Below are 26,416 nucleotides of genomic sequence, written 5' to 3' on the forward strand. Positions count from 1 at the left end.
ACATAGTAGGAATTGTGAAGCAAGTGATTACAAGGTTTTGGTGTTTTCCATCGGTTGGAGGTATGGTATATAAGAATTGAAGCGTAGATTGAATGGATCACATCCACCGTTTAATGAGCAGAACTAGGCAAGTAGGAGAGAAGGCTTCACGTGATGAGTTGCTCATGGTTTTATACACACAGACTTTCCTGGAGTTCCGAGCTCCAGACCTGACTCTGAACTCTACAACAAAAGCTGTTGTCTCTGAAGAAGAATGTGACTGCTTGGAGAAGCGGTTTCACATTTATTTCGACGATAGCAGCCACAGATGGAGATGAGCGGTGGAGAATTCACTCGGACACACAGTGAATTGAAGATATTTGTGTTGGAAACACAAATGAATGATGCCTTTGGAAAATCTGATCTCTGTTTTGTCATATCAGTTTTGCAGCTGTTTTTCTGGTGTCCTGTGGATGTGGTCTCATTCAAAGTCTGCGTTCTTTGATAAAAGATTAAAGTAATTCCCCTGATGGAAAATAACAAAGCAAAGTTTATTTTTTTAAGTTAAGCCATTGTTTGATTATGCTGACACTGATGAAGATGACACTAGAGAATGTTGTACTTATATTTCTGATGCTAATGAAACTCATTTTGATGACAATGTCTGTTTGAAAAACCTGCAACAGGCCATGTTGCAGTTCCCTCATATGGAGAAGTTTTTTTGGCTCATATCTGGACTATGGTGGCATCTGCTGTTGAAATTAATGATGCCTCTTCTTATTCTTTTCTTGTTTTGTATTTTTACTGCCTGCATAATTCCATGTTTAAAATCAATGATAGCCAAAACTGTTGGAAATGTTATGTATCAATATCGACTTGTTGCCTCCATCTCTGAGGAAAACTCTGATGTCTAACGTTGTGACCATACATTGAAAATGTACCAGCAAGAAATGTATTTCTGATGTCTGTGTTAGACTTCATAAGTAATAATATGAAAAACAGGAGGGAATGTTAGAATAATTATCTAAGTTCATTTACTTGTGAGTTTATTTGAAAGGTTATGTTTTCATATTATTATTTGATGTTACTTGACTTCTTTTCTTCTGTGAAATACTATTAACCATTTGTAGGATGTTTGCCTGGAGGCTAGAGACTTTGCACATTCCTGTGGTATCAGCTTCCATCTGTAACTGATTAGTTGTGGTCAGCCATGCCCTTTTAAGGGCATGGCCACAGAAGGTTTCAGAGCACCCTGTAGAAAAAGGTCATTGGTCAAATTCTTTGTGTGACTATGTGAGAAGGCCCAACCTCCTTCCTTGTATTTTCTAATAAAGCCAAATGCAGAGAAAGATCTGGCAGAGTTGATCCCAGACAGTGTTTTACAGCGATTTGTCGCGTCTCGGATCTTCCCTCGTTTCTGCAGAAAAGACAATTGCCTTGGTCTGAATCTTTGCTAGATAGGAATTAAAATAAACCTATCACAGAAGGTGCAACAATATGTAACATTGATCTTTAGTGAGTAAATCCTTGGTGTTTATGTCCAGCAGAAATAGAAGAGGCTCCATGGGGATATCTGTCCTTAGAATGTCCTCAATCTCCTGTTTCATTTCCTCCCAGAAGGTCTTTATTTGTGGTCAGTCCCAGAAGACGTGTGTGATGACCGACCATTCCACAAATTCCTCCAACATCTATCTGTGGTTGGAATCCTGGAAATGAAACTTTTTAGTGGAGTTCTGCTTAAAGTTTTGTCTAACCAAATTTATTTCCACCAGTTAACTGGTGTAAATTATTATTCTTAAAGCTTCAACATTTCATTGCAGCTTTGTTTTGTTCCCGTTGCATCCAAGCTGAACGTTGATCCCCATGAATGTTTTCCCACAGACCAGAGCAGAGACATTTATGACCTTTATGCCAAGTAGAGCGTGAAGAGGAGAGGGAGACGGTGCCGCCGTCTCTTGTTCTCACGTCTCCAACCAAACACTTAACTCTCAACATCAACATTGGGGAAGCGACACTTTTAAGAAATACTGCAGGAATGCTATTTACCTACTTTCTCAACTGAAAAAACTGATGAAACTATTATCATTAAAATCATTATTATTGTAAAAACAGCAATAGTAATAATAGTGTTATTGTAATTCCAAGGCTGCTGTTTCATATAATTAATGTTTCTCTGTCAGACTCCCTCAGGTCTCCACAGCAGAGAGATGGATTACGGCACTCTTCCTCCTCCTCCTCGTCGCGCCCCATCCTCATCCTCCACCACCTCAACTGAGTTCTGATGGGTCGGTTCAGATGGTCTCTGAAGATCAGACACCAGAACAGAGGCGGATCAGAACCAAACCCAGCAGCTCTGCTGAAGCTCAGGAGAACTCTGAGTCCAGATGTGGACCCTGGTCTCCTCCAGAACCTCCTCTGTTCTGCTGTGGAGGAACTGTGTGGCTTCAGTTCTGCAGCAGGACCTTCTCAGCTGCAGCAGAAGAAGAAAGGACTTCCTGTGTTCAGGTTGGATAGAAACCTGGATATTTTTCTAGCTTGTGGCTCTGCTTCCAGCGTAGATGTTCTCCAGGGTTCTGATCTGGATCTAGTGGACTGTAGAGCTCATCAGGTTTCCTCTCATCCACTTTGAGATCTTCAGCCTCCTTTAGATTCAACCTGATGTTTCTTCAGATGGAGCTGCAGCTAATATTTAGCATGATGTTTATTATTCTAGCCTCAGTGTTCTGTTCTTCATGTGACTCCACTGAATCCAACTCTGATGTCGTCCACTTCAGAAGTGATGAAGATCCATTTTTCTTTCTCTTCCTGCTCATTTCTTTTCAAAGCTCCCATCTCTAGGAACATCCATGGTCTAGTTTTCTGCCTGGTTGTAACTTCCTCCTTAGCATGTCAGTGTCCTGCTAACGCCTTCTAATGAGCCATCATTTGGTCCAGGTTTGTTGAACCAGGGAGAGAACTAAAACATGCAGGATGCCGGCCCTCCAGGACAGACTTTGGACACCACTGGTCTAAGGCACCACATGAGATCAGGCTGAGGCCTGGAGAACACTGGCCATACATCACTGATACCAAAAATATCAACATGCATTGAACCAGCCTGCACACACAAAAAACTAAATACATATTCATCCAATGTGTTGTTTGCAACCTCAGTGCTTTGAACATTTTCATACAAGATACATTTGCATTTTTATAGGTTTATAAACGAAGAGACTGAACTGTCATCTTACAGAAAACTGTCATGTTCAATATTGTTAATTTTGTAAAATTGAAAATGTCCACAATAATATCATACTGTCTAAGAGGAGCCAAAATAATAATAAACTTAGACTTAGACCTAGACTTGTACTTTATTGATCCCTTGGGAAGACTCCCTCAGGAAATTGAAGTTACCAGCAGCTCCCAGGCAAAAAACAAAGTTAACACACAGTAAGCAAAAGTGCAAAAGAATACAAAATACAAATTAAATACTAAGGTACACGCCAAATGTGAGTAACCAAAACCTTAAATTATGCAAGAAACAAGGAATAAGAATATAGAATATAAGAATATAAGTAAATATAAATACAACACAAAAAAATATAAGAATTTGGCGGATAGATTGACCAGTGATATCGTATTGCACTATGTGGTTTGACCTGATAAGTATGGAGAAAAATACAAGGGGTCACTACTCCTTCCACCCTCTGTCCTGTGTCACCTCCCCCCCCCAATGAGGAATTGTACAGTCTGAAGGCATGGGGGACAAAAGAGTTCTTAAATCTATTGGTCCGGCACTTGGGAAGCAGCAGTCTGTCACTGAACAGGCTCCTCTGGCTGCTGATGACGGCGTGTAGAGGGTGGCTGCTATCGTTCATGATGTCCAGCAGTTTGTTCAGTGTCCTCGCCTCTGCCACCGTCACCAGAGAGTCCAGCTTCATGCCGACCACAGAGCCGGCACGCCTGGTCAGTTTGTCCAGTCTGGACGTGTCCTTCTTGGATATGCTGCCTCCCCAGCACACCACGGTGTAGAAGAGGACACTGGCAATCACAGACTGGTAGAACATCCAGAGCAGTTTGCTGCAGATGTTAAAGGACCGCAGTCTCCTCAGGAAGTACATCCTGCTCTGCACTTTCCCATACAGGTGGCTAGTGTGTTTTGACCAATCCAGTTTACTGTCCAGCCACAGCCCAAGGTATTTGTGAGATCAAGAGGTTTAATGAATGTAAGTGAATAAAATGATGTAGTAGTGAACATTAGACTATGATGGGAGCTAAATGCAATGTTTTATTTTTATGCATTTTGTTAACTAATGTCAAAATATATTCACATTATGATATACAGCATTTCATTAGTAAAAAAATTAAAGCGCAAGTCGTCCACTTAAGTGGACAATTGGATAAATCCTAGAATTTTTTCTTACAAAATTCTTTTCACACCAATTTTATGTCTTAAGAAAATCAAAAACACTTTGGAAAAATAAAACTGACTTTAAGAAAAATCATAATTAATGCATGAAAGGGCTAAGAGATCTTACCTACCAACAGCCATCATGATCTACAATAAACATTTGAAGACTTTGAATTTATGAGTTACAACATTTAATTTCTCTTTGGGATCAATTAAGTATTTTTGAATTGAATTTGAATTAGCTGGATGAAAATAACCAGCGCAGCTATAATTCAGTTCGGTTTCTTCTGGAGAATTTGTGTTGGATTTATAAAAGGTTCACCAGATCTTCACTCTATAATTGTATGGAAACATTAAGCAACAATGTAACATATAAAGTGATTTATTTAGAAAATAATTCTATTTATTCAACATTGCAGTAGTTTTTTTACATTTTAGCATTAAAGGTCAAAAAACATTTTGTCAAGATGATCCTTCCAATTTGTGGTTTATTACCATTTGCAACAATCAGATTTTATTCACTCGTTTTATTTCAGTATTATCATGAGCTGCACATCACTTGTTATTTTCTTGTTAATAAATATCAAAGCTTTTCTTTTGCCATAAATTAGTGATATTTTATTTTTTGCCATACCATTTCTTCAATGCTTGTATTTAATGGTCTCCAACATGGTGGATCCATTAAACTGAGAAGTTTCTAGAAACATCCCAGAGCTGCATAATGTAGAACCATCAGCAAATAAAGTAAATGTGAACCAGTTAGATTCATTGTAAATATCATTTATATAAGGTAAAAACATTTAGGACCCAGTACTCTAGATAACCTCCAGTAAATCTGAATTTTATCTCCTCAGGTTTTAAACTGTCTGACTTTGTCAAATATTTGGGTTTCCTCCACAAGGTTCTCCTGAGAGGTTGTTGGAGTTCTGGTCCATTCCTCCTGACAGAACCAGTGGAACTGGGTCAGGTTTGAAGGTTGTCTTTGTATAAATATTAACTTTTTATGACCAAACTGATAATAACATGACAATCACCATTTATTTCAGGAACAGAGCAGGATGAGCAGCAAATGAATAAAATTCAGAATAAAATGTGTTTATTGTTCACTAAAACACATGAAGTAGAACTGCTGTAAATATACAAAAAATGACATTTGAATCAAGACGAATTTAAGAATATATGAGTTGACAGAAACAAAAAAATGTCCAGTGATTGAGAAAAACTGCTGTAAATTTAAAGAAATCTGAATAAATGAAAGAAAAAAATCAAGAGAGAAACAAAATATCCTGAGATTCATTGTGAATCTTTGACTGGAAAAAGAAAAAACAACAAGTTGATCCAGTTATAATCCTGGAATAATCCCAGGGTTGTGTAGAAAAGTTTAACCAAGAAACAGTTTGGATCCATGAAAATATGTTTCTGTATGAAACAGACATGTAGAGACTGAACTATCTTTTAATCAGTGAGAGATTTTCTAGCAGGATAAAAATCTTTAGACTCTTTAGACTAAACTCAGCACAGAAACACTGAGGAACCAGAACTGAACCAGAATCCAGGAACCAGAGGTTCAGTGAATGTGGTGTTGAAGGTGTGGAGGGGGATCAGTGAGTCAGAGGAAACTGTGTAGAAGGACAGAATGTCAGCAGGACAGTCCACATACACTGCTACTCTGTTAGAGACAGAGGAGGAGGAGAGACGAGTTTCTCTGTTATTGTGCCAGACAGAGTAACCATCATCAGAGCATCTCAGACTCCAGGAATGATTATTCCTTCCAAACAAACAGTCTGTAGTGATTCCTTTCCTCTTGATTCTTCTGTAACTCACTGATATATAAACATATCCTCTCCACTCGACCTCCCAGTAACAGCGACCAGTCAGACCAGTTCTACACAGCAGCTGAGGCCAGTAATCAAATCTGTCTGGATGATCAGGATATGATTGAAGCTCCTTCACAAATGTCACCTTCCTGTTGTCTTCAGACAGTTTGAGTTTTCTGTTCACTGTGTTTGTGTCGATGGTGAGTTGACAGGAATCTGATGGAGAGAACAAACACAATCCAGCTGCAGTTATTGATCATTTATTGACACTTTGATGATGACTCCTGAATGAGTGATGTGACAGTTTGAAGATGGTTGAATGTGAGCTGCTTTGTTGTCATGAATCAGATGAAAAACACACTTACATCTCCATGGACCTGGTGTCAAGAATGGGACTCCAGCAGGCTCCACCCTGAAAGGAGGAGGGGGGTCAGACCATCAGTCTCTTTCAGCACTTCGTCTACCAACCAACACCACCAGGTGGCGGTGCACACATTTACAATGAGACCAAGAAGAAGAAGCAGCATCCTGAATCCAGCAGCTGCAGTAATGGCTTGTAAAAGTAATCCTCCCTCCACTGTAGAAGTTCTGGATGAGCTGATCTTGTCTTTTTTGTCTTTCTCAATAAATTTATCTCTCTCAGTAAATCCTCGCTGGCCTGCCTGCTGAGATGGACCCTCTCCAATTTGCCTACAAAGCAAAGAGGTCCACAGAGGACGCTGTATCCACTGCACTTCATGCTGCCCTGACCCACTTAGAGAAGCAGGGGAGCTATGTCAGAATGCTCTTCGTGGACTTCAGCTCAGCATTTAATACTATACTTCCCCAATGTCTGGTGTCCAAGCTAGCAAACCTTGGGCTCCCATCAGCCACCTGCAGTTGGATCCTGGACTTCCTAACAGGTCGCTCCCAGAGGGACAGACTGGGCCCCCACACCTCCACTGCTCTGAGCCTGAACACCGGATTGCCACAGGGTTGCGTGCTCAGCCCACTTCTCTACCCTCTACACTCAAGACTGTGTCTCCAACCACCTCAGCAACAAGATCATAAAGTTTGCAGATGACACGACTGTTGTTGGTCTCATCTCAGGCGGGAAGGGGGAGCTGGAGTACAGGGATGAGGTGAAGCGGCTGTCAGAGTGTCAGTAAAAAGTAAACCTCCCCCATCACCCACTGACTAAAGTCACCAGGTGAGCAACAGGTGATCTATAATCACTGATAACACCATGTGATCCTGCGCTACACCTATCCACAACACCAATACTGTCTGATTTGTGATGTAATTTATCTTCATATTTTAACTTCCTGTCCATCAGCCAATCAGCTTCTTGTATTTTCTCAGTAGATCCATCAGTGGAAGCCCCGCCCAGCCCATGATGCTCCTGGTTTGTGAAGACAGAGAGACAAACTGAACTCTGATAGGAAACAGTTTCAAACTGATTTTCTCTCTCCAACCTCTTGCTTCCACATGGAGCTATATTTGGCCCCCTGCTGCTCTGACTACCATGTCATTGTGGTTCCAGTAGATGGGTCGGTTTCCCAGGTTCATTCAGTACCATGTGAAAGATTACTACAATTTTTAATTGGATGTAGTTTGCAAACTTACAGAGCCAAAATTACCAGCAGTATTTATAATTTAACTGTAATAAAAACACGCCAAATACTGAATTAGCATAATAAATTTAAGCTTCAAACTAAATGTTTCCCAGCAGACTGACTAAAGACATTTCTCCCTCTTCCTCCTCTATCAGACCTTCTCTGCTCCTGCAGCAGGTTCCTCCATACCTGAGAGCTTCCAGTCTCCAGTGTGGATCCTTCAGTCCAGCCAAAAGCAGCTTCACTCCTGAGTCTCCTGGATGATTGTAGCTCAGGTCCAACTCTTTCAGATGGGAGGGGTTGGAGGTCAGAGCTGAGGCCAGAGAAGCACAGCCTTCCTCTGAGACCAAACAGCCTGATAAGCTGCAGACACACAATTCATCACATGATGAGAACATGAGAACATTGAGGTAGAACCCAAAGGTCTGAACTGGTCATTTTAACATGAGGCAAACACTCAAGAAATGTTATTAATTATGATATTATCCTGAAAATGGTAATAAAACTTTACTTCATTCTGTAAGTAATAAAAATCAAAATTTTTCATTTGTAAAATGGATGAGAAAGTCTAACAACTGGTTGGAGGAAGAATCTGCAATAATGCTTCTTTGTACACTGAGGATGCAGCAATCTGTCAAGTGTCCAGCGTTACACTAACAGTTAAAGCCTGATCCCCACCTTTCTACATTCCTCTCTTCTTGGTTCTTTCAGCCTGAAGTAAATGAAAACCAGCTGAGTTTATGTGTTAAGACTTAGCATGATTAGCCTCATCACAGTCAGACATTTACTGATATTGGAGCCAAATGTGTGTATTTTTGGTTTTGGTCACTAGATGGGGCTGTCGACTCCAGTATATGAACCAAGAGGTCACAGGTAGTTGAGAGGTGTTGATTCCGGAAGGGCATACAAGTTTTTGACCATTGTGGCGGAGTCATTGTTAATACTGCTCCCGTGTATCTTGTAATAAATGTGTATTGATCACATATGGTTCATCTGATTGGAACAAATTTGGACAACAAGAAGATCTCTGGGGATTGACTTTACACGCGATCAACAGGTACAACGTTAGCCGCTCAGCGCGTCATAACAAGCAGCAACGGGTCAACGCTTAACTAGTGCAGTATTAAACTGGCACTTACAACTGATGTTATAATCTGCTACTGACATAAAATTTACATAATCTCTTATAGCAGCTAATGGACAGAAATCTGGTTTCACCAGGATTGAGAACATTTTACCTGAGAGTTTCCAGGTTGCAGTTTGGACTCTTCAGTCCAGCAGAGAGAAGCTTCACTCCTGAATCCTGCAGGTTGTTGTTACTCAGGTCCAGTTCTCTGAGACTGGAGGACTGGGAGCTGAGAACTGAGGACAGAGCTTCACAGCTTCTCTCTGAGAGGTTACAGTCACTCAGTCTGAGGAGACAGAGAGAAACATCTGTTATTAATCCATCAAATGTATGTGTTACTTTCCAGTCAACAATTTTCTTCTTGGACTTATTGTGCTTATACATGCATGCATTTCCCTCCTTAGATCTCCTCTTTCCTTCACACTGCGCAAGCACGCAGCAACAAATCCTGTAGTGTGGAACGATAAAGCTCTGAGACTGAATGGGGAAGTTTGCATGTTGCGGTGGAAAATTACCTCGTTGGTGAAGAGTGTTAAAATGCATCAAAACAACGAATCTAATATGATATTTAAAAAACAAGCACTTGACGGAGTTTGGATACATCGAGGGTCTGTCATGTTCTGTGTTGTCTGTGTATTTAATTAGAGTTTTCTGTGTCCCCGAGTCTTTGTGTTGTCCTGTCTTCCCCTTGATTGTTTCCCAGGTGTGTCTCGTTTCTGTGATTACCCTCCCGTGTATTTAATGTCACCTGTGTCCCAGCGTCTCTGTCGCGTCCTCGTCTCGTTTGACTTAGTCTGTCGTCTGTGTATCCAGTCCATCTCGTCCGTTGTTTTTACGGTTGCTACCGGCGTCGAGCCCTGGTTTCCGCTCGGCCGTGCTGCCCGTTATTTTGGACTGTGTTTCTGGATATTCATCATTAAAAAACCATCATCTCTCACTTTACCTGGGTCTACAGCGTCTGCCTCACCATCTCTACACCGCACCCCATGACAGAAGGACCCGACCAGACTGAACCGTGAGGCTCGCTTTATTATGGAACCAGCAAGATTACTTAAAACTGTAGAGGACTATGTCGAGGAGGTGGCAAAGCCTTACTCCGCCCGTCACCGCCTGAACATAGCCACACGCTTGGTGATCATGCTGGACGAATGGATCCCGCGACTTCCGCATCTGGGGCTGGCAGAGTTGCAACAGGAGGCAGAGAGGGAGTGCCTGACGGCGGCTGCCGTGCTGAAAGGTAACCCTCTGCCTCCCAATCTGCACAGTCTCTCCGCCAGCCCAGACCCAGCTCCAGCATCTCCGGGATCAGCACTTCCAGCCGCCGTTGCAGCCGGCGCACCCGAGGCCGTTGCAGCCGGCCCCGAGGCTTCGCCCCGGCTCTCCTCCGCAGCCGGCGCCGAGGCTTCACTCTGGACTTCCTCCCGAGACCCCGACTCCCTGCGTTCCGACCGAGACCCTCTGCGTTCCTTCCGAGACCCCGACTCTCTGCGTTCTTTCCAAGACCCAGACCCCCAGCGTTCCTCCCGAGACTGAGACCCTCTGCGTTCCTCCCGAGACCCCGACTCTCTGCGTTCTTTCCAAGACCCAGACCCCCAGCGTTCCTCCCGAGACCCAGACCCTCTGCGTTCCTCCCGAGACCCTGACCCTCAGCGTTCCTCCTGAGACTCCCAGTGTTCCTCCTGAGACCAAAGCCCTCTGCATTCCTCCCGAGACCCAGACCCTCAGCGTTCCTCCTGAGACCCAGACCCCCTGCGTTCCATCTGAGACCCTGACTCTATCCGTTCCTCCCGAGACCCAGACCCCCTGCGTTCAAACTGAGACCCCCTGTGCTCCGACCGAGACCCCGACTCTCTGTGCTCCATCAGACACCCTGCCTCGGGGGGCTCGTCGTCGCCGTCTGTGGGCGGCCCCCGGGACTCCTCATCGCCGCCTCCAGCACCGCGGACGGCCGCCGGACCGCCTTCGTGGTTCCCGCCTCCGCCCACCCTGTGGGTAGTTTTTTGTTTGTTTTTGGACTCTTGGCCCTTTCTGTGCCTCCGCCCACTCCGTTGGGTTGTTTTTTGTTATTTTGGACTCTGGCCCGCCGTCCAGCGCCCCTCCACCCACCCTTGTTGTGTTTTTTTGTTTTGTTTTTGTTGGGCGTCTGGTAGCCGCCCTTGAGGGGGGGGGGTACTGTCATGTTCTGTGTTGTCTGTGTATTTAATTAGAGTTTTCTGTGTCCCCGAGTCTTTGTGTTGCCCTGTCTTCCCCTTGATTGTTTCCCAGTTGCGTCTCGTTTCTGTGATTACCCTCCCGTGTATTTAATGTCACCTGTGTCCCAGCGTCTCTGTCGCGTCCTCGTCTCGTTTGACTTAGTCTGTCGTCTGTGTATCCAGTCCGTCTCGTCCGTTGTTTTTACGGTTGCTACCGGCGTCGAGCCCTGGTTTCCACTCGGTCGTGCTGCCCATTATTTTGGACTGTGTTTCTGGATATTCATCATTAAAAAACCATCATCTCTCACTTTACCTGGGTCTACAGCGTCTGCCTCACCATCTCTACACCGCACCCCATGACAGGGTCAATGCAGGAACAAAATGACATCCAGAGCGGCAGGTAAAGCAGGTAAAGCAGCTCAAATACCAACACTCACCCAGATTAGCATCACGGTCAGAAAGCTAAACAAACAACCAGAAAAATAATTCAAGTCTTCGAGCTGGAGGTGAAAGACTTTGGTTCTGCTCTTACTGTTGAACCGCCGCTATTCACTACTGGTAGTAATATTTCACAGATGTAGCGCCGCTCAACCTTCACCTGCAGTGAATCTCACACTGCTTAAAGCTGCAGCAGGTAACATAAACAACAATGGCAACAACAACAAAAAAAATTCACATATTAAAACTTTCCCTATGCCCAAACATAAGAAATAATTTATGAAAAAATGAATAAATATTAGTCGATCTTCTCTCCTTCCTCCTGTGTTCTGCAGAATTAATCCGCTCAGTCAGAACCAGCCAATCAGAACCAGCATTAATCAGCTAGCTGCTCTCAGGAAGTTTGGATTCAGTAACTTAAGATTGTTAATTTTGATGCAACCTGCATTTGACTTTGAATGAATGTTTCCCTCTTTTACTAGACATTATTTGATATAATAAGTGTTATTAGATTTATGCGACTCATGTATAAGTTATGGTACAGAGAACCTTACTCTGTAAAACAACATTTAACCAGTTAAACAACAGGTTAAATGTTGAACTGGTTGCAGGTTTTTCAGTTGTTCTTTTGACTGAGTAGCTGCTGTATTGTACCTGCGAGTATGAGGGGTTGGAGGTCAGAGCTGAGGCCAGAGAAGCACAGCCTTCCTCTGAGACCAAACAGCCTGATAAGCTGCAGACACACAATTCATCACATGATGAGAATATGAGAACACCGAGGTAGAACCCAAAGGTCTGAACTGGATATTTTCACGAGAGGAAAACACACAAGAAACTGGTGCTTAACCTGTTAATAAAAGAAAATAGTAATAAAACTGTATTTCCTTTAGTAGGTAATGAAAATCAACATTTCCCACATGATGATTGAGAACGCCTGAAAACTGTTTGTTGGAAAGATCTGCAATAATGATCTTTTGTTCAATAGGATGCAGCAATCTGTCAAGTACGAAGAGTTACACTATCAGTCGAAGCCTGACCTCCACTTTTCTTGAGATTTGGCATGGTTAACCATGTCACAGTCAGACATCTATTACTATAATATTATAACAAATAATAATTACATCGTCTTTGAAAGCAGGTAAACGACAGAAGTCTGGTTTCACCAGGATTGAGAACATTTTACCTGAGAGTTTCCAGGTTGCAGTTTGGACTCTTCAGTCCAGCAGAGAGAAGCTTCACTCCTGAATCCTGCAGGTTGTTGTTACTCAGGTCCAGTTCTCTGAGGCTGGAGGACTGGGAGCTGAGAACTGAGGACAGAGCTTCACAGCTTCTCTCTGAGAGGTTACAGTCACTCAGTCTGAGGAGACAGAGAGAAACATCTGGTGGAGCAGAGTTGGACTTATTGCGCTTATACGTGCATGCATTTCCCTCCTTAGATCTCCTCTTTCCTTCACACTGCGCAAGCACGCAGCAACAAATCCTGTAGTGTGGAATGATAAAGCTCTGAGACTGAATGGGGAAGTTTGCATGTTGCGGTGGAAAATTACCTCGTTGGTGAAGAGTGTTAAAATGCATCAAAACAACGAATCTAATATGACATTTAAAAAACAAGCAGTTGTAACCATTAGGTGTCGCACTCTCCATAGACTGAGCCTCCATAAAAGGGAAGCTAGAAGGTGGTGGCCAAGTGTTAATTTCCTGTTTTACCAATACTGTTTGCTGGCTTTGGTGGGTTGGAGGAAAACAGTTTTAAAGTGATTCTCTTAAGTAAATTATGCTGATGTGGTGTTTTTATATAGGGCTGCATTGTTAATGTTGTTCCGGTGGTAGCGTTATCTGGGCGTGGTTGTTCGACACCGCAGGTCAACTTAAACATTAGTCTCTTTTAATCAGAATGAATTGTATGTTTTTTATATTGTTTTTACCTGGTATGGTTGCACCAGATCTGCTACACCAAGTTTGATCTTAGAGTTCTGGTTTGTGTGATGCAGGTATGCAGCATTTTTTTAAATGTGGTTTAGATTGACTTGATTAAAATGATTCAATAAGCATTTAGCAATTTTTGTGTTTTTGTTTTTACAGTGTTGGCACTGCTTCCTGCTGTACTTTTAGAGTTTGTTTTTTGTTAGTCCGCTCAGTTAGGATTGTTTGTCTCTTCTTAGTACTTGTGAGGGTGGGCTAACAACTTTTTATTTGTTTTGTTTGTTTCGTCCTCTGTTTGTTTTTGGGTCACTTCCCTGAATGGCAATATCCTATGTCTCTGTTAATCATAAATAGTTGACACCCGATCTTGTTTGGTGTGATCCCCAGTTTGCAGTGAACATTGTTGTAGTTTATGCGGGTTTGTCCACGTGAAGTGATTAAATTCGGGTCGAACATTATCAGGTTGACAAACGAACAGATAAAGTTAATGGGGAATCCTTTTATGTGTGTAACAATAAATGATGTTAATAATTAACTTCGTTCTGGTTGTTGTTTATTGCCCTTTGGCTTGGCAGAACTATAACGTTTGGCTACATTGAGGCTCAATGCAGGAACAAAATGACATCCAGAGCGGGAGGTAAAGCAGGTAAAGCAGCTCAACTACCAACACTCACCCAGATTAGCATCATGGTCAGAAAGCTAAACAAATAACCAGAAAAATAATTCAAGTCTTCGAGCTGGAGGTGAAAGACGTTGGATCTGCTCTTGATGTTGAACCGCCGGTATTCACTACTGGTAGTAATATTTCACAGACGTAGCGCCGCTCAACCTCCACCTGCAGTGAATCTCACACTGCTTAAAGCTGCAGCAGGAAACGGAAACAACAATGGCAACAACAAAATTCTTATAGTAAAACTTTCGCTATGCCCAAACATGAGATAATTTATGAAAAAACAAATAAATAATAATTGGTCTCCTCTCCATCCTCCTGTGTTCTGCAGAATTACTCTGCTCAGTCAGAACCAGCATTAATCAGCTAGCTGCTCTCAGGAAGTTTGGATTCAGTAACTTAAGATTGTTTATTTTGATGCAACCTGTATTTTACTTTGAATGAATGTTTCCCTCTTTTACTAGACATTATTTGATATAATAAGTGTTATTAGATTTATTTGACTCATGTATAATTTATAGTACAAAGAACTTTACTGTTAAATGTTGTTTAACTGGTTGCAGGTTTTTCAGTTGTTCTTTTGACTGAGTAGCTGCTGTATTGTGCCTGCAAGTATGTTGTATGTTTACGTTAATTTAATTAGGTGAATTTATTACCAGATAATTTTTAAATTTTGCCACATCACATAGCATCATTTATACCTAACGCAACAAATAAACACTCAAACCAGATGATCGGCAAATATTGGTGATCAGCAGACATTGACCTCATGGCTGATCGGTATCAGAATCAGCAGCAATAAACCTGATCGGAGCTTCCAGAACTAATACATTTTATTTTGGTTATGTTGGTGAAAATGTTGGTTTTATACTGAGCAACAATTGTTGCTGATGGAAAACTGCATAGTCTGAATTACACAAATATGGCGTATTTATACATATATAAAATAAAATAAAAAAATATGACATGCACAACCTATTATAATAAAGAATGGTTACAAGAATGTTCAGAAATATTTTAAATACATAAAGATTTAATTCCATGTCCTGCAGATGTCATTGTCTCAATTAAAGAGGATAATAACAGGTTTGTGACAGACATTTATGTCCAGCGTCACACACAGGAAGTAAGGAGGTCTGGTCATATGACCTTTCACACTGGATACATGAAATACAGCTTAGAGTAGCCACACCATTATTTTTATTTTAAAACTTTAAGCAGCTGCCAAAAGTCAAAACAATTCATTTAAAGCTTCCAGAAGTTAGAAAAAATTTATGGCAACAATTTTACAGTTGGGATTAAACCACAGTAATAATTTGATTTATTTAACTGTCATAAGAGGCAGAAGCGTTTTCAGAATGTCAAGTTATATTTTCACCATGTCATTCATTTATCAATGACTAAATATTTCAATTGGAAACTACAGTACATATTTAGCTTCAAACTAAATGTTTCCCAGACCTTCTGTGCTCCTGCAGCAGGTTCCTCCATACCTGAGAGCTTCCAGTCTCCAGTGTGGATCCTTCAGTCCAGCCAAAAGCAGCTTCACTCCCGAGTCTCCTGGATGATTGTAGCTCAGGTCCAACTCTTTCAGATGGGAGGGGTTGGAGGTCAGAGCTGAGGCCAGAGAAGCACAGCCTTCCTCTGAGACCAAACAGCCTGATAAGCTGCAGACACACAATTCATCACATGATGAGAATATGAGAACATTGAGGTAGAACCAAAGGTCTGAACTGGTCATTTTAACATGAGGCAAACACTCAAGAAATTATATTAATTATGATATCAATATCATAAAATGGTAATAGAACTTCATTCTGTAGGTAATAAAAATAAAAATTTGTAATTTGTAAAATGGATGAGAAAGTCTAACAACTGGTTGGAGGAAGAATCTGCAATGATGCTTCTTTGTAAACTGAGGATGCAGCAATCTGTCAAGTGTCCAGCGTTACACTAACAGTTAAAGCCTGATCCCCACCTTTCTACATTCCTCTCTTCTTGGTTCTTTCAGCCTGGAGTAAATGAAAACCAGCTGAGTTTATGTGTCAAGACTTAGCATGATTAGCCTCATCACAGTCAGACATCTTTCATTTTAATAATCTACTATTGAAATAACATTTACATCATCTATAGCAGGAGGTAATGGACAGAAATCTGGTTTCACCAGGATTGAGAACATTTTACCTGAGAGTTTCCAGATTGCAGTTTGGACTCTTCAGTCCAGCAGAGAGAAGCTTCACTCCTGAATCCTGCAGGTTGTTGTTACTCAGGTCCAGTTCTCTGAGACTGGAGGACTGGGAGCTGAGAACTGAGGACAGAGCTTCACAGCTTCTCTCTGAGAGGTTACAGCCACTCAGTCTGAGGAGACAGAGAAAGAACTCTGTTACTAAGCAATTCTTCAAAATTTTATTGTTTTCCGAACAATATTTTTCAGAAAACTTTATTTTACTAGGGCTGTTGTAAACAAATATTTTAGTAATCGAGTAATCTATCAATTATTCTTATGATTAATCGAGTAATCGGATAAAAAATGATAAAATAAAATATTAGTAAATCTGGGATAACTTCGGTGTTACTATCGCCTATCAATACCAGTCCAGTTTTTTATTTTTGAGCTTCCCTAATAGTTACTTTTCTGTAGTTTAGAAAATTAACCTATAACAATAGCAGTTCACTTTCTACGTAAGTTAACCGGAAGAAAAGTTATACAAAGATCTGAAATTCTATTAAATTTAATAATAAAGAGGCAGGCTCACAAATATGCTTAGAAAAATGTCTATACTCCAGCTTTTAGTTTATGTATTCATCTTCAGTCAGTTTAATAGATGAATTCTCACCTTGCCCCATACATGCGAAGCTTTGGGTTTGAGAATGCAGGAAATGTTGCTTGGAGTGGGGGGTCTTGAGGTGGTCGGGGTGCAAACGAACGTAAGATGGGGTGGAGAGGAGGAAATAGACCAGGGGACGAAAGTAAGAACGGGGGAGCAATACGGAATATTCACATGCCCTTTATCTGTCACACTCATAAACTTATCTACCTGCCATGTACCACCACGATGCGCTCCGCCACCCATTTGTTGAGACCATGATGACATGAAATTTATTGTGCGGTTCATCCGTAAAGTTTTACTTACACTGTAAGCATCAACTACTCAGCCACCCGACGTGTTCAGTCTATCCGCTCAACTGTATAAATACTCCCGCAACGCTCTTCCCGCTGTTCGGTCTGAATCAACAGTTCCGGGAGGAGAAAGGCTGCCGTACTCGAGGCATCACGCCAGTCATTTTAAAGATGATTATTGGTCCCCCGAAAACGATGAAAGCCCAGGTATAAATATCAATCAATAAAATACCCACAGGCCGAACTTGAAAATTGGACAATATGCCGCTAACACTTAGCATTCGTCAACAACTCAGAGGCGGAAGTCAGAGCTACATGTAAGACAAGTAATGTTATGGCCAGAACATGGTGGGCTAAATAATAAAACATAAATTAACGAAGCTTCGACGCAGATAAATTTTCATAGAGGGATTTTAATAATCAAGGTACTCAAAACATTCCAGGAATCTTTCAACCTTATATTTTACACCTATTTATGTTGCCTTTAGTTGTGAACTGGTTCATTGTATAGTCCTCCAGTCTTAAAGGACAGAACAACAGGCAACAAGGAGGCTGGAAAGAGAATTATACAATTTCATAAGGAACTAAGTGAATCATATTTCAATTTTAACATAAAGAGGAGGTCTTTTAACTACTTGAATATGTAACATTATGTCCAGCTGCTGAAGGAAGTTTGTCTCCCTGACCCCTCAGTTTGACACTTTAAAGAGACAATGCACTGATAAATAAACTGAAACATGAATATATATTTACCTCATCAATAACAGATTTCTATCAAAATAAATGAAGTAACAATCTGTGTGCTTACATAACTTTGTTGGAGGCTTTAACCACTGGCAGCAGCCTCAGAAGAACCTCCTCTGAAGCAGAGTATTTCTTCAGGTCAAACACATCCAGATCTTTTCCTGATGACACTAAGATGAAACCCAGAGCTGACCACTGAGCAGGAGACAGTTTATCTGTGGAGAGACTTCCTGAACTCAGAGACTGTTGGATCTCCTCCACTAGAGAACGATCATTTAGTTCATTCAGACAGTGGAACAGATTGATGCTTTTCTCTGCAGACACATTCTTACTGATCTTCTCCTTGATGTACTGAACTGTTTCCTGATTGTTCTGTGAGCTACTTCCTGTTTTCATCAGCAGACCTTGTAGGAGTCTCTGATTGATTGGGAGTGAAAGTCCAAGGAGGAAGCGGAGGAACAAGTCAAGGTGTCCATTTGGACTCTGTAAGGCCTGATTAACAGCTCTCTGATGGAGAGAAATTATTTTAGGCTTATTAAATAATAAAAAATCCTTAGATGTTTGTTTTGCTTCCATGAGGTTGACACCAGAGTTGATGAAGGTCCGATGAACATGAAGAGCAGCCAGAAACTCCTGAACACTCAGATGGACGAAGCAGAACACCTTGTGCTGGTACAGCCCTCTCTCCTCTTTAAAGATCTGTGTGAACACTCCTGAGTACACTGAGGCTGCTCTGATATCGATGCCACACTCTGTCAGGTCTGATTCATAGAAGATCAGGTTTCCTTTCTGCAGCTGATCAAAAGCCAGTTTTCCCAGAGACTCAATCATCTTCCTGCTCTCTGGACTCAAGTGTGGATCTGTTTCAGCTCCTCCATCATACTTGACCTTCTTCACTTTGGTCTGAACAACAAGGAAGAGGATGTACATCTCAGTAATTGTTCTGGGCAGCTCTCCTCCCTCTCTGGTCTCCAACACATCCTCCAGAACTGTAGTAGTGATCCAACAGAAGACTGGGATGTGGCACATGATGTGGAGGCTTCGTGATGTCTTCATGTGGGAGATGATTCTGCTGGCCTGCTGCTTATCTCTGAATCTCTTCCTGAAGTACTCCTCCTTCTGTGGGTCATTGAAACCCCTGACCTCTGATACCATGCCAATACACTGAGGAGGGATCTGACTGGCTGCTGCAGGTCGTGTGGTTATCCAGAGAAGAGCAGAAGGAAGCAGTTTCCCCCTGATGAGGTTTGTCAGCAGAACATCCACTGAGGTGGACTCTGTAGCATCAGTCAGGATGTCCTTGTTGTGGAAGTCCAGAGGAAGTCGACTCTCATCCAGACCATCAAAGATGAACAGAACCTGGAAGTGTTCAAAGCTGCAGATTGTTTTGGTTTCACTAAAGAAATGATGAACAAGTTCCACCAAGCTGAACTTTTTCTCTTTCAGCACATTCAGCTCTCTGAAGGTGAATGGAAATATGAACTGGATGTTCTGGTGGGCTTTGTCTTCAGCCCAGTCCAGAGTGAACTTCTGTGTTAGGACTGTTTTCCCAATGCCAGCCACTCCCTTTGTCATCACTGTTCTGATTGGTTGACCTCTTCCAGGTGGAACTTTAAAGATGTCTTCTTGTCTGATTGTTATTTCTGGTCTGTGTGGTTTCCTGGATGCTGTTTCAATCTGTCTGACCTCATGTTCATCATTGACCCCTCCGGTCTCTCCCTCTGTGATGTAGAGCTCTGTGTAGATCTGGTTCAGAAGGGTTGGACTTCCTTCTTTAGCAATCCCCTCAAACACAGACTGGAACTTCTTCTTCAAACAAAATTTAAGTTGATGTTGACAAACTGCAGCAAATTGTTCTAATAACACAAAATGTAAAATCAGTAATTAAACAATATTATTTTCTGAAGATGATGTTAATAAATGTGATTCCATCTCTTCAAACATCAGTAAATGTGTGATTTATCCATCAGGTTACATCTTTGTAGAAATCCTCTTACTGCTCTGCAGACGGTCAGCCAGCTGCTTCTGCTTCATCCTCCTCAGGAAGTTCAGTGTGATCTTCATCAGTGCCTCTCTGCTGCTTCTCTTCTGCTCTTCATCCTCACCGTCCAACACATCATCATCCTCTCTCTGACTCTCTGAACATTCTGTGTCATCAGGACTCAGAACCTTCTGAATCTTCTTCAGCTCATTTTTCACAAAAGTGACAATGTTGTCCTCCAGCAGCTTCAAAAGAATAATAGATGAAGAAACATCAAACTGAAATCATGGAGCCAATAACCAGATGGACAATGAACAGACTCGCTTTCCTCTGATCTACAAAGACCAGCATGGAGATGAATGTGAACAGAACCCATGGAAAAGTAGTTCTTGTACATGTACAGACCATAAATATGGAGTCCCACTGTATTTGATGCTGCTGGGCAGATGGACCACTGGGAACCTCTGAGCTCTGCTGGTCCACTCTGTGGAGGAACCAGGAACAATTAGGAAGTCAAGAAATATTCATCCACCTGTTATAAATTAAATCATCAAAAGTTTCACAATAAAAGCTCTTAAAACAGATCATCACATGAACACAATGAAGAAAAGTAACACAACAATCACTCAATAGACATTTTAAAAAGTTGGTGCTGAACTTGGACTTCAGACAGTCCACAGTGTCAGCAGATCTGATACTGGTGGAGACATTTTCCCAGAGCTTGGGAAGAGTGTATGTGAAGGCTCTTTCCACATAGCTCCATCAGGTTCAAATGACTAGATCTGAGGTCATGGGGAGATGGAGGTCATCTGAGATATGTGGATAAAAGTCCATGTGGGATCCTCTAATGGATGTTGTGAGAATTTTAAAAATGGATCCCATAGATTCCTGGAAGTGAATGAGCTCACATTGTATCTGTCCACACATAGACAATCTGAATGTAAAGGTCCACGAAGTGATACCTTAATGTGAGCAGTGAATCAAATGATCCAAGTAGATTTAAAGATTTAATGTTACTGCTGATCCCACCAAGAACCAGCAGAACTTTTGATGGTCCAGATCAGCTCAGGTTGGTTGAGTTCCAGCAGATCTCGCCTACCACATCATGAAGCTTTCCTTCCCTGCCTGTGGGAAATACTGTATGTCCCACATGGAGCATATTAGTCTGACATGGAGCCAGATAGCAGCAGAACATCATCATCATCACCCCAGAGATTAATATATAAAGGTGCTTTCATTAGAACAGTTGGTTTCTGTAGGTAATGGATCAAACCTCTGTAATTATAACTGGAAATATTTGAGTTCTCACTGGTTCATTTTCCACAGATACAGCCATTAGAAACAGCTCACTTCTCTGATGATGGAGGTCCAGGAGAATTAAAGTCAGTGCGATAATTTCTTGATTCATCACTTTTACAGGACACACAGCTGGGTTCTGGTTGTGGCTTTATTCGCTGATGGATCCACATAGAAAAACATTTATAAACTTTCTGTGGAGGTTTCATTTAAAGATAATTTCTATTTTGATTCATTGTAAAATAAAGAGGTGTGAGACACAACAGAACCGCACAGATAATCAACTTCATGTTCTAAATGATTCCCATCAGAACCAGTTCAATCCTACAACATGTTCCTGATCATTGATCCTCCTAAATAATGTCCAGCCTTGTTTAAAGAGCAGAAATATGTTTCTGAGATTTTGGGTGATGTTTGAAATAGGAATCACAAAATCCATGTAAACTTTTTTCATTCAACATTAATCATTCAACATTAATCATAGGTTAATACAAATATTAACCTAGACATTAAATTCACTTCTGCTTTTTTGTTTGTGTGTTAAGAATATATGATTAAATAAATGTGCCTGTTTCATCTGGAAAAATGAAGTTGATGCAAAACAGAATAAAATGCAGTTAAATGTTTATGGTTCAAAGGTCATGTTAACATAATAGCTTATGTGTCCTGATTGAGGATTTTCCTTGTTCTTTCCATTTTATATTTTAGAGGTTACAGCAGAAAAGTGAGTTTATTCTGGTTAGATATTTTGTTTCCTGTTATTCATCAGCAGTAATGTTTTACTTATGGTGGCCTCTAGAGTATCACTACATGATTAATTGTTTATTCGATATCAGGGAAACATCTGGAAATCAGACCAGATTTCTAGATTTCTGTTAACTAGATGGACCTGGAGAAACTATGGGTAGAGAATGTGGATCTAAACGGACCTGATTAATACTCCAAAGATGTTTCATTAATTTACCACTAATTCAGTTGTACTTCATTGCAGTCACTGGAGACTGTAGTAGCCAGTATTAAACTGGCTGTAATAGCCAATAGTTATAGTTAAGTAATAGTTAAGTGTTGATCCATTGCTGCATTTTTAAGATGTGCTGAGCGGCTCATGTTATACCTGTTGATTGCATGTAAAGTCAATCCCAGAGATCTTCTTTGTTGTTCAAATTCCGAATTTATTCCAGTCAGATGAAACCACTTGTGAACAAAATCCAATTAATCCAGTATACACAGCAACAGCATTAACAATGACTCTGCCATGCCAGTCAAAAACTTGTATGCCCTTCTGGGTTCAACACCTGTCAACTACCTGTCACCTTGTAACATAACCACTATGTTTGTTTTTTCCTAAATAAATACATTAAAAAGTAAATGTATCAACCTGTCGTGTAGAACAGTTGCTGTGATTTCATTGTTAAAAAGTATTCCAATTTCCACTGTTTATAACTGATTTCGGGTAAATCCTGATGTTTTCAGGTGTGAGTGAGACAAATTAGTAATTAAAAAGGGGCGTGTGCGTGGGCGCAAAGAGGCGCAAGCGGGGAGGAAGACGCTCACCGTGGGATCTGTGCAGCGGGAGTTTTGACTTGTCTGAACGTTTAAAACTAGTAAAAATCAAAGGAAAGACATAAAAAACAGCGATCAAAGATCGCCCCGTGCCACAGATAGTATTTTAGGAACTGGATCAGAGTTTGCACCCAGGAAACGGCGCCCGGTGCAAGTGGACGCCGCCAGTGCGAGAGGACGCCACCGAGGGGAAAGAGAAACGCTCCCGGTGAGATCTGGACGGTACTTTTCTTTTTGGGGATTTTTGGTGGTACCACTCTTTTTTCGTATCTTTTTGGGAAGGGGTTTGAACGTTAGGATTTTTCATTTTGGATCGGGACTTGGCGAAATACTTCCAGGACTTTGTTTATTTTTCGAGGATATGGAACTGCTTTGTGGACAATAATCTCTTTGAAAATGGATGGGGAAATTTTGGACATTTAATTAATTAGGTCTTTTGCTGGTTCAAACCGAGTAACCATAATTATTTTTTTTGAGGAAATGGAGTTATCGATCTATCTATCAAGATAACTATTATTATTTTGTAGTATTGTAATTCTTTTTGAATAAATCATTGTTGCTAAGGATCAACTTATTTCTTATTGAGTGATTGGGTATTTATTTATTTTTCCAAATTAATGGTGTAGCATACCTTACCTGATTTCCTGGGACAGATCCCCCTTGTGTGTATTTGTAATTTCTGCTTTAGGCCGAATGTAACAACCTCTTGGCTCATATTCTGGAGGCCACACCCCCATCTAGTGACTAAAATCCCCAAAATACACATTTGGCTCCTATTCACTGGCCCCTAATTGGCATAACAAACATATATGCCAATTCCCACAACAATGATAATACAGGAGAAAATATGTGACACAAATGTGACATTAACACATTAATTTAGACACCATATAACATGCAACGTTTGGAAATTGGTCTCTCAATAATATTGGACTTATTCTTCAGCTTTACTGACCTCACGAAACCATAACCATCTGGAAACATTTCCAAAACCTTGCCAAGATGCCAAGATCCTTAAAGTGCAGAAGGATCCATTATGACCACAATATCTCCAACAGCAAGAGTTTTCCTCCTCTAATTCTATTTCTGCTTTTCTTGAAGCAAAGGTAAATATTCTCGAACCCATCTCTTCCAAAACAGGTGAGCCAAGTATTGTACCTGTTTTCATGGTCTTTTTCCATACTGATCCTCCCGCTTTAATGTTCCATGGGGAAGTGAAGGCTTTCCTCGGAGCAAGAGCAGATGATTGGGGGTAAGTGGCTCCAGATCATTTGGATCATCTAAGAGGGTTGTAATACGGCGATCGTTAAAGATGGCTTCTGCTTCACACAATTCTGTACTCAGCCCTTTATCAAGAGTTGGCTGACGCAGCACTAAGTTGAGTACTTTTCTCACCAGATGAATCATTCGTTCCCAAACACTACCAAAATGGGAAGCAGCAGGTAGATTAAAAATCCAATTAATTTCCACCTGTACTAAAAATGACTTTATTGTGTCCTTGTTTAGCTTAACAATAGCTTATTTCAGTTTTCTCAGCACCATTACAAAGTTTGTTGCATTATCAGACCATAAATCTCTTCTGCTGATAAATCTCCTCAATGCAGTGATGCAGGAATCTTTATCAAGTGTAGCTGCAGTCTCCAAATGGATGGCTCGAATTGCCAGGCAGGTAAACAAAACACCATATCTCCTGCAATGTGTTCTTCCTATTTTAACTTCAAATGGCCCAAAATAATGAACCTTAGTCGGTCTGAGTCTGGCTGAGCAGTGCAGAAGGGGCTTCTGTTTGACTACTGCAAAATTGTTTGGTAAACAGACATCCATTGATTTGAATGGCAGGTTCAAGCAATACTTTCCATCATGTATTGCTGCAGACGTTTCCATAATATTGAGAAACCTTTGGTCTTCTCTTGACATTTCTTGTTTATCAGCTGATCCTTCACAGAAATAATGCTTCACAAATCCTGCTATTGTGGCCTCACTGCAGACAGCCAAAACATAATCCTTTTCTTCTCAACAGAAAGACTTTATCCTTGTGAAGATTTCATTTAAATTTGTTGCATTCTTCTAGTGGGTGAGGTTCTGAACAACAAGCCCAGCAGCCATCACTTCCTCTAGCTGCAGCATGTTGCTGATCAACCTCTCCTGAACCACTCACAGATGTCACAGTGCTGGCCACTACATTCCCTTTGGATTTAATCCCAGCTTGTTGCTGGGATTAAAGCTTGTTGCTTTAATCCAGTTTGATGGGTTGATGACTGATGGATGCTGTACAGAATCACATACATCAGAGTTCCTCAAAGTCCAAAAAGGGCAAATTTTTGACAGCATACCAGACAGTTTAATACTGCACTCGTTAAGCATTGATCCGTTGCTGCTTTTTAATGACGCGCTGAGTGGCTAATGTTGTACCTGTTGATCGCGTGTAAAGTCAATCCCAGAGATCAAATTCTGAATTTATTCCAGTCAGATGAACTATTTGTGAAAAAATCAATTTATTCCATGATACATGGCAACAGCGTTAACAATGACTCCACCACAGCGGTCAAAAACTTGTATGGCCTTCTGGGTTCAACACCTGTCAGCTCTTGGTTCATATACTGGAGTTCATAGTCTCATCTAGTTACCAAAAACCCAAAATACACAAATTTGGCTCCTATAGAGACCAATGAAGTCCATGATACAACGTTCCTAAGTTGATTATTGGACCATGTAAGCATGGAGACATCAATGTCATTGATGTATGACATATTAAAAGAAAATAACATAATATTCAGTATAATGTTCCCATTACAACAGAACCCAACAGAACTTATCATCACATGGCCAAAATAACAGATATAAACAGAACAGTTATAGCAGTTAAAAGCATCTCACCTCTCTGATGGTGGAGATCCAGGAGATTTAAAGTGAATGATCTCATCCTTTGACCTGTCGCTCTTAAAGGACACACAGCTGGGTTCTGGTTCTGGTTCTGGTTTGAGTCTTTGATGGATCCTGACAGAAACATGATGATTAAAACTTAATCAGCAAAGAGGAGCAGCAGCAGCTTCATCACCACGTCTGTTCTGGCCTGATATAGTGAACGCTGTGTGAAAAGGGCTGCGGACAGTTAGAGATGGTGACCTCACCTCTGACCTTTGCTCTGGCTCTCATCTTCCCCACACAGAGTGGTTTTAGAGGGAGGGACTCCCTCCTCACACTGATCCATGCTGCTGAATTCACATCAGCTCACACACACTTTCTACCTTCACCTGCAGAGGAAACACACATCATTCATCTGCACATCAACTCTGATCATCCTTTACATCATTAGAGCTGGAAAAAGATCAGCTGCTCCTCCTCTGATTGGCTCTTCTTCTCTGCTTCATATCAGTGTCAGGTGAATGCAGTCAGACAGCAGAGAGGCAGAGGAAGCTGCCATCAGCTGCTGCACTTCTACTATCAGTCCACTAGATGGAGACATGGAGCAACATTTACATTCACTGATTCAACCTGAACAGGAAGTATTTTAGTTAGTTAATTATTAATCTCTACAAGTGGATTATCTGCTGCATCAAAGATTACCTATTTAATAATTT

The 26,416-nt window shown here is 41.2% G+C and overlaps 1 protein-coding gene across 1 annotated transcript in view; it reads right to left on the reverse strand.

The window, feature by feature from the left end:
- The window catches only part of LOC116724468 (NACHT, LRR and PYD domains-containing protein 5-like), a 74,744-nt gene extending 48,698 nt beyond the window's left edge, over positions 1-26,046 (reverse strand). The window contains exons 1-4 of the mRNA XM_032570187.1: positions 25,967-26,046; positions 25,713-25,832; positions 20,382-20,460; positions 19,996-20,221 (exon numbers count right to left, since the gene is read on the reverse strand). Of these exons, the coding sequence (XP_032426078.1) occupies positions 19,996-20,221; positions 20,382-20,460; positions 25,713-25,832; positions 25,967-26,046 (505 nt within the window). The remainder of the gene's footprint in view (positions 1-19,995; positions 20,222-20,381; positions 20,461-25,712; positions 25,833-25,966) is intronic.
- Between the last annotated feature and the right edge of the window lie 370 nt (positions 26,047-26,416).

The sequence above is a fragment of the Xiphophorus hellerii genome, chromosome 8 (assembly GCF_003331165.1).
Source record: "Xiphophorus hellerii strain 12219 chromosome 8, Xiphophorus_hellerii-4.1, whole genome shotgun sequence".
In the NCBI taxonomy this organism is placed as follows: domain Eukaryota; kingdom Metazoa; phylum Chordata; class Actinopteri; order Cyprinodontiformes; family Poeciliidae; genus Xiphophorus; species Xiphophorus hellerii.